Source organism: Chinchilla lanigera, unplaced genomic scaffold (assembly GCF_000276665.1).
Source record: "Chinchilla lanigera isolate Chin_1 unplaced genomic scaffold, ChiLan1.0 scaffold00011, whole genome shotgun sequence".
NCBI lineage: Eukaryota > Metazoa > Chordata > Mammalia > Rodentia > Chinchillidae > Chinchilla > Chinchilla lanigera.
Window position 1 is genome coordinate 10,921,965 of NW_004955412.1, and position 9,634 is coordinate 10,931,598.

General features: G+C 34.2%; 1 protein-coding gene across 1 annotated transcript in view; it reads left to right on the top strand.

Moving 5' to 3' along the window:
* Window positions 1-9,634, top strand: part of Ddx10 (DEAD (Asp-Glu-Ala-Asp) box polypeptide 10) — a 260,398-nt gene that overhangs the window by 174,323 nt on the left and 76,441 nt on the right. Inside the window, exon 16 of the mRNA XM_005378043.2 lies at window positions 3,724-3,780. Coding sequence (XP_005378100.1) covers window positions 3,724-3,780 — 57 coding nt within the window. The remainder of the gene's footprint in view (window positions 1-3,723; window positions 3,781-9,634) is intronic.

Below are 9,634 nucleotides of genomic sequence, written 5' to 3' on the forward strand. Positions count from 1 at the left end.
TACTTCAAATTATTTTCCTTTTGTTTCGCCTGGTATTGAAAGATGGTTTTCTTTAATTTACTTCTCTCAGGTCTTGGTCATGTTTACTTCACACTGCAGAGGTCCCTGGAGCTTCTTCATCTGTCTGAGACTGGAGGCAGAAAACATTAACAGAAAAATAGTGCGTTTGCAGACATTTGTGAATTCTGCTTGCCAATTTAAATCTGAAATTTATAATGCCCTTTAGTGACTAATGAATTGATATTGGAAGTCAGTGGAAGTAGAAAATTGATGGTGTTTTTTCTGCTATGATTAAGATAGATAGATGAAAAGCTGCAGAATAGAGATTGTTTACTTATTTAGAAAAGGTTTTTCTGGTATGAGCACACTGAGTTTATTCTTTTCAACTTTGAAATGCCATTTTCAGATACTCTAATGTGTTATAAGAAGGCCAGTTACTGAATAATTGCAACAAAAATTGTGTGACTGTTAAATGTGGTCAGTTACTGTTTTTTTCTGTACAGGAGACTGGCAAAAAGTAATTAAGTACATAAAATGCTCTCAGGGAAAAAGAATATGCTACCAGGATGAAGAGACTCTTATGGTAGCAGATTATTAAAAGAAACAACACTATTTGTCTAAAATAGACTGAAAAAAGTAGAAAATACTACATATGAGTCTGTAAAGCTAAATGATATATTTCTTTTTTTTTTTTTAAAGCTAAATGTTCTAATGGGGGAGTCTGGACTATAGCAGTGAGCTAGAGATAGTACTGGCTCCACGGACTCAGATTATTCCAGGTCCCAGATCCGTCACTTGTTATGTAATGTCATCTAAGTGACTTAATTATTTTGATCTTACATCTTTTCATCTATAAAATGGAAAGAAACCCCTCATAATCTCAATCCCCTCCTCCCTCTCTCTGTCCAGAGCCTTGCTATGTAATTCAGGCTGGTCTTGAACTGGTTGTGCTCCTCCAGCCTCAGCCTTTGTAGTGCTGGAATTACAATTATGTGCCATCTTGTCCTGCTTTCATGTAGATTTTAAAAGAGAAAAAAATAAGTTGATGAGGAGGAAAATGGCTAGCAAATTTATTGATGCTTACAAGACAGCTATTACTATTGGTAAGAAAATACCAATAGTATTTAATAATGATATACTAATGGACAAATTTTTATGAAAGTACTATTTTATTTTCTATAATTTGTTTTATGTAGCTGTATTTAAAACTAGCTTAAACAGAAAACATTTAAAAGTCATTCTTATTGTAGAATAGCATAAAACATTATGTTTAATTTTAGTATCTAAAACAGGAAAGCTTTTGTAAGTCGTAGAATTAAATTATTCTTTTGCTATAAAAATAAAAAATACATACTTCTGTAAGCTAAAGCTTGTTCTCAAACAAAACTATGATTTGTCATTTAAAAATTTTTCTCTGATGAAATCTTGGGACTCTTATGTATTTGTAACCTCAAAGAAAATCATTAGTTGATGCCAACTTGGTAAAAACTTTGGGTGAAAATTATTTAGAAAATTATTTTTCCCCCATAAATTGAGGAAACATTGAGATTATTTTTAGTGGCAGAATATTCTTCATCATTTCATTTAGAGAATCAATTCACAGAGTTTAATAATAACGATTGCATTAGTTGGCTGGTTAAAATAACATTAGAGGGGTATATGTGTGTTATTGTTGTTTTTATTGGTAGTCATATCTATTAATGTTTATCCTCAAATAGGAACATTGTAATTTTTTATTAGGATGTTTTAGAAAAAAAAACAACAGACTTGGTGCATGGAATCCCACCTTTGACATTAATTTCTTTGTAACTACGGAAGATCTTTGGGAACAAGCATACTGTAACCTTTTCGAGTTTGTTTTTCTTTTTTTTTTGGTTTTTCTCCGGTACCGGGAACCGAACTCACGACCTTGCGCTTGCCAGGCAGGCGCTTTTGCCGCTGAGCTAAATCCCCAGCCCCTACCTTTTCGAGTTTGTATTTCTTCATTTTTCCTTCTCTTTCCTCTGACCTTGGTTCATGGTTCTTCCAAGTAATCTTTAGAATATTCTTGTATAATTGTACAATGGCCCACCTAATTGTGGTTTTTTTTTTTTTTTTTTTTTTTTTTTTTTTTTTGAAACTGGAGTACTCATTATCTCTAAAACTTGGAAAGGAAAAAAAAATCACAGAAATAGAATAATTTAGCATTAGGTATTATTTAGGGATGTGACCATATACTCTTGAATTTGAATTTGATTTTTTGTTAGTTCAACTTAGAAGTTAGCTTTTATACTGTGCAGTCTAAAGTCATAAAAACTATAAGATCTGTGGACTCCTTTCCTGTTTGCACTTCATTAGTGTTTGACTCTCTTTTACAGTTATGTTTTCACTTTATCATAAAGAAAATAAAATCTTAACAAAGTGTATATTGGCAGTCTTTCTTCAGGATATGGATTAGGATTGGTTTTTGAGTCTGAAGAAATTTATATATACGCAACACATAATGTAAATGAAGTAATGACCAACATAGAATATTGTTTATTCTTACATTAATGTGTTTAATGTGATAGTGAATCATGATTACATTTTCATCTTATTTGCTTTCTATTCACTTATTACTTTGACCTAGTTCATTAAAATTTTAAAGTGTAAACTTTAGCTAGATGTTTAAGATTAAGAATAGATTTTATTTTTTTTTCATTTTAAGAAATAAAAGAAGAAACACATCCGTTTACAAAATACAAACGAAACAGAGTTACAGACAAAGTTGTAGGAAATTGACAATGGTGTATTACTGATATCTTCAAAGCGGTTTCTCAAGAAAACAAATACAGACATGCAAGATTGATCAAACAAGTAATCATTAACTGTTCCTTTAATAATAGATTTTAGTTTTGAAGAGGAAGACAGCATTTTTGCGTTCTTCTTTGCTTATTTATTTGTTTTAAACAATGTTCTTGGGGCCGGGGATATTGCTCAGTGGCAAAGTGCCTGCCTGCAAGCACAAGGTCCTGAGTTTGATTCCTCGTACCAAAAAAAAAAAAAAAAAAAAAAGGTTCTTTTAACATGGTCATTTTGTTTTGAATTCTAACATTGTACTTATTTCTTCTATTCAAACATTGTTCATGTGTTGAACTTTCTGCCTATTTTGTGGTCAGGAAAAATAATGGGGAAATTATAAAGCATTTGTAAAATAACATGTTCTATAAGAATGACCTTTAGTTGTTTTTTATTTGAGAAAACATTACCACTTTCTTGGTAATGAGGATAAGGACTTCATATCATCTGTAAATTCGGTTTCGGACAAAGAACAAGGAAACTGATTATGTTTGCATCTTTACTTTTCTAAAAGCTGACATTGTGTACTGGTCATATACAGTGTCAGACATTGTGCTAACCACTTAGGTATATTAGGCTGTATTTTATCAGCCTTATGAAATGTGTGTTCTTATTGCTTCCACTTTATGTTGCAGTAGAGCATAAGTACCTCAAAAACCTAGTAAATGACAGAAACTGGAATTTTATTCGTGATCTGTCTGACACACAGTTCAAGATTATTCCTTTTGTTGTTGCTGGTGAAGATTATTCTCTTACCAGTTCTGTAGTATGTACTCAGTAATATTTGTTGAAATCAAGTGTCACGTATCAGTTGACTTTGAAGTAATACTGTGATGATTGTGTAAACGATTTTGTGTCTACTAGATACTAGTCTATATGTTGCTAATTTCCTACCTCTTTCTGTAGGAAAAAAGACTGAAAGAAAGGGAAGCCAGAAGAGAAGCTAACAAGAGACAAGCAAAGGTAAGGGTTTATTTTTGTATGAGTACATATGTATAGCTAGATAGTTTATATATAATTTTGCAAACTTTCAAGATTTAAATGAGCAGGGGTTTATATTTGAATAACAGTGTTTTTGATGTTGAAATGAATTTTACCTCCCTGTGTTTTCAATATGCATTTTATATTATATATCAAGGCATTCCAATTAGATTTAGACCCTGGTAACCTGTTGTTTCTTCCATATATTCATGTGTTTATACTATAACGCGTGATGGAAGATGCCTAAGATAATTTGTTCATTGGGCTTTTGCCTGTTCTTCCTACTACCTTTTCCCATTATATGTTATGCTTATAGAAGCCAGGCCAGATAGGATTTTCACTTGTATTTCTTTAGACTAGGTTGAATGGCCTGTTTGAGCTCAATTTGATAATAACTTGGAGAGCACTGGTTGCTTCAGTTGGACTCTTAGAATTTAGAAGGTACTCTGTTTCTCCCACCTTCATTGTATTCTGTAAATAATGATCAGAAAAATACAGTTTTCCTAAATTCCCTCCTTCCCTCCTTCCCTTCTTCCCTCCTTCCCTCCTTTCCTCCTTTCTTGCTTCCCTCCTTCCCTCCACCCATCCATCCATCCATCCATCCACCCATCCATCCGGTTATGAATACCATCCATGCTTTGATTTTTATCTTTTGTGTGTGATGCTGAGAAGGGTTTCAGTATTCTAATGACATTTAGTAGAAATTATTTCCTAGAACCAGGGCACAATAAACGTATGCCATTTCTCGTGCTGTATCTCACTGCTCTATGCCTGACTAGCCATAGATCTTCTTGGCAGTTAGCAAAGATCTGACTCCCTTGAGCAAGCCCATTACATTCTTCGTCAGTTTTTTCCATGCTGGCCTTGGCGCTGAGAAAGCAAGTCAGAGAATGATAACTCATGCTATAGTTGTAAAGTGGGAAGCAATTGCTCTACACATAATATGAAAAGACTGCTTATACTCAGTATTAAATATCATTCTGTCTTCAAAGGTCCCCAAAAACGAAAGCTCCAGTGTATGCAGCCTGATTGCTAAGTCAGATGGTACCTTCTGCTTATGCTTTTAAAATGCAGATGTGAATTGTTGTGGCAGGGAGATTAGATGTTAGGGTCGGTGGGGTGAGAAAATTTAAATTTAAGAAGAAAAACTCCTTGCTATTTATCAGTATTGTCTGTTCAGTATAAAAATAAGCCTATTTTGTTTCTCTAAGCAGTTCTCATTTCTATGTGTGAAATGAAAGCTATCATCGAGAGCCAAAAGAAAGCCCTGTTAACTGTATTTTCTTGTGTGTATTTGTGCATGTTTGTATGTAACGCCTGCACTCCTAATCTGTGAGTTCTGTTTCTACAGATTGAACTAACGGCAGATGGAAAGTATAGTTAGCCTGTGGTGACTGTGTCTGTACTGAAGATGTATGGATTTTTTTCTTGCCATAATTCCTTAACCAATTCATTAGAATAATTATATATAATTTATGTTGCATTGTTATTATAATTAATGTGGAGTATAGGTGAGGGCTGGGGATGTAGCTAAGTGGGAGAGTGTGTGCCTAGCATGGAAAAAGGCCTAGATTTGAGTTGAGTCAGTACTACCTCTAAAAAGTGTGTGTATGTACATGCATATGTGTGTGAATACATAATATATGTGTATATGATATATGGGTGTGTGCAGAAATATACACATGGTGATCAAAATACATAGTAAACGTTTAAAGTTTTTAAAAACTGTATTACAGTGCAAGACACATTGCTATTAATCCCCTGAAAATGTATCTCTTCTCTTGAACACACTTACCTCATTTTTCTGGCCAATGGTTGAGGATACTAAAGCAACAATGACAGGGCAACCAAAGACATGAAAGAAGACTTCCAGAACTGTTTCAGAAAGTAGCAAAAATGATGGGGTATATGTGTTTAGATAGAGGAGGAATATTTTCAGGGAGATAATTGGCAATGTGTCTTTTGCTGTAATACTTTTAAAAAATTTATTCATTGTATTTTTTATCACATCGTGTGTGTGTGTGTGTGTGCATCTCATTTTATATAAAAGATTTGGGCACGTTCAGGTTTTGGTATCTATAAGAGGGTACTCGAACCTATTTCTTTTGGATTTTGCATGGTTTAATTTTATTACTTGCTGCTCTCTGCCCCATATTTTGTAATGGTTTGCTCTCACCCCTGAGTCTGCTTTCTGGATTCCTCTTCTTTTATTTATGTAAAAATCGTTACGTTTATTTGGCTTTAATACTGTGTCAGCTGGTGAAACAAAGAAACTGTAAATGGTATCAGAATTAGATTTTTCCATTGGGGCTGACTGCTGATATGAACTCCTTGAGCCAAGTTCCTGTCTGCCCTGCTCCCTTTCCATTATTGTTCTATGAGTTTGTTTCCTGACATCCAAGAAGAGAAGGACTGTCTTGTCAAAAGAAGGTCTCATTTTTGTATGCCCACTAAAGATTATCCCAAGAACTAAAAAGAAGAGACTCTGTTGTTTTGGAGGTTACCTAAGATCTTTAAATAGGCAGAGGCTATGTATTATTGCTCTGAAATGTTTAGCTGTTTCCATTTCATCTGAGTGTGAAGAATTCAGAGCGCTCGAATAAGAATGATTTTACTAGATTGCTGAATGACCAGTGTAGCCAGGATGGAACATTCCTCAAGACCCTGAGGATAGATGAGAGTGACAGCCTCAGGCTTGCTGACAGAGCCCGTGGAACTACCCTGAACTAACCTGTGTGCACTCAGCTTCTTTGCAAGTGAAAGTGACAGCAGATGAAGGCTCTCAGGGTGTGTGCGCACTTTTAAGGTGCTCCTTGGAAATAGACTGATTTGTTAAAGGGGCAATGGCCCAAAGTTCTGTAATCTAAGAGGAAATATGTGATGTAAATTGTCAGGTTTCCTTGTAGTTTTTATGCTTTAAATGACTGATGTGACTTAATTTTAGATTGAACTTTTTCTTTAAATTTTATTTAAACATTATCATTGTATAGCTTCAGGATTTTTGCCTTCTGAGGCACTTTCGTCAGATTTAATCTAGAGTATTTAAAAAACAATTCCTAAACCCACAGGAAATCCAGAGGCTATCTTAATGGTCACAAAAAGTGAAATTGGTAGACTTAATATTCTGGTAGGGATAGTCCTACCTGTTTATAGCCTATTTTAAGGAATCAGCATATAAACTAAAGACGTGAAAAAAGGGAGGACTCAGATAGCCATCTACCTTGTTTTGTGCATCATGCAGCAAATATCCTGTTAGCATACAGGTGGAACAGAGAGGACACAGTATTGTTTTAAAAACTGGGAAATGTGCTTCAATGAAAGTTAATGGAATTATCCTTATTTCTCAGAAAAGTGAAGCTTTAATGATAATGTGAGTTTTCAATTTTAGAAATCATAATTACTAGTCATATCTTCCTTGGCATATTGAGAGCACTTAAGAAAAATTGAGTTAAAGTACGAGTAGGCCAAAATAAAGTTGAAACAGACCTCTCAGGAACCTGATACAGCATTTTGTTAATAGATACGTATAAGCTGTGTCTGGTATATGTTATGTGCAGTGTCAGGAATGTAAGAGAAACATGAAGGCAAACCTTTATGAAGGTTTCCTCAGTATCAATATTTAATGGTTTAAGAGACAAACCAGTAGGCATTTTTGGTATCAAATCTTTCTTTAGCAAAGAAATATTTAAACTGCACAATGGAATTCATTCTAGTTTAGGTAGGAGAATATGATATATTCTTGTAACTTAGAGATTTTAAAACTCAGATCTGAAAAAACAGTTGTAGCAGTGATCAACAGACTGCATTGCCTTTTGGGTTTAGAGAAGTTATATAATCCTGGAAGTATTGCTTCACCTCATTATCCAACTGGATTTCCTGTTACTTTGATAGTCACAAGTCCTTGTAACTAATGTCTGGTGGTTGGAAGGATTTTGCAAAAATGTAAAAAGGAATAATAGTAGTACTGAAAATTAAAGACATAGATTCTCAGAATTTTATCAGGGCTTTTTGTCTTCTGAAAAGAAAGTGAGAGGTATTAAACAAAAGTGTAATGTTGATGAAACTGAACAATCACTGTGAAGGAACAAAGAACAGGGGACATCTCAGAGGCACTTAAATATTAGAAAGTTAAAGGTTGCCTTGCGTGTTATAGGTGACACAGTTCATACTTTTTAAGTGTGGGCAAAATTACATTAAAATCTAAAATTAGATCAAACATTTTGAAGTTGAAGTTCTAGAGACAAGTTCTATAGACACTGTACATTCTCACTTTTTAAAATTTTTCTGACTTATTTCTGGGTTGGTTGGTTTATTTAACAGTAATGCTCCTAAGAAATATTTTTTTTGATACCTATCATGGTCTTAGTGCTAACAGAAAAATAGTTTTGAAGCTTTTTTTTTTTTCAGGATAGCTCTAAAGTAGAGATATATAATTTTAGAACTTGAATAGGCATTGGAGATGCTTTGCTCTGATTGTCTAATCTGGTCCATGTTGACTTGTTTGGTTGTCTACTGAGAAAAGCCAAATGAAAAGCTAACTTCCTTCATTTTGCTTTTCTGTTTTTCCTACTTTCTTTTGGTAATAAAATGTCCTTTCTTATATTAAATCATTAACGCTTTTAAAAAGTCATTACTACTTGACAAAGCTCACGTTGATTGGTCCTTAACTGCATACTGAGCTTCTAGAGAAGCTTTTACTTGAAGACAAAAATGGCTCTACTTGTATACATACATATATAAAATTTTTAAAATAACCAGTAAGTTAATGCAGGTGAATGGCTTGCCCAACATTACTAGTTTTTTTTTTTTTTTTTTTTTTTGATAGGAGATCTAACAAGTTCTCCAAATCATCATTTCCACTGTTGTTTATTGCCCTTTGTTCTTTCTGTACATTACTTTCCCCAATTTTTTCCTTAAAAAGCAAACCTCAGCTATGCTATACAGACTAGTGACCAAAGGAAGTGATTAATAGCAGATATTTTGAGGAAGAAGTGAACTTCAAGCTAATATCTAGAAAGCAAGCAGTCTTTAAGTTTCACAGGACTTAGAGTATGTCACTAACCTTCTTCTGACCTAATGTAGAATGGAGGATTCATATTGCACAGTGACTTTTTTTTGTTTTGTTTTTTTTTTTTTGCACAGTGACTTTTGATGATGATTTTCTTTGTGTAGGTCTTGTGTAGGTCTTTCTTTGTGTAGGTCTACACAAGTGGGCCTATAGACCACAGTGGAGTTGCATCTATGTATTTGTGTAGGTCTTGTGTAATATTGTTCTGAGCCATGTAGTGAAAGGCACGAATCATAGTGAACATAATTTCTATTACAGATCCTCAGCCTTTGCGAACATTTGAAGATCTTCCTCACATTTTCTTGGAAGCTTATCTGGAAAACAATAATTTTATGGGTATCTTGGGGATTACTGTAGAAGTTCCCCACAGCCTTGGTGCTAGTGAAAAAGCAGAGGATTACTGTGCTTAGAATTATAATCATCTTGAGATTACTTAAGGTGTATCTTTCTGAGTTTCTTTAAGAATTGTTCTCTAGTCATGACTATTTGTAATAACTACGGGAAAGGAAAGAATGTGGTCAAGCTGTCATTCTCATCGTGAATACCTGCTGTTCTTATAAGACTCAGCTAAAAGAATTTATGAAGATTTTTTGACCTCAGATATTATGTGCTCTTGCTTTTTATGTGTCCTACATGGTCTCCAGTATAAAGCATCTGTGGTAGTTCATAGCACTTACTTGAATGAATGTCTGTCTCTCCTGCTCAGCTCTACATCTTGATTCTCCTTGGATTCCTTTGAGAGAGAGAGAGAGAGAGAGAGAGAGAGAG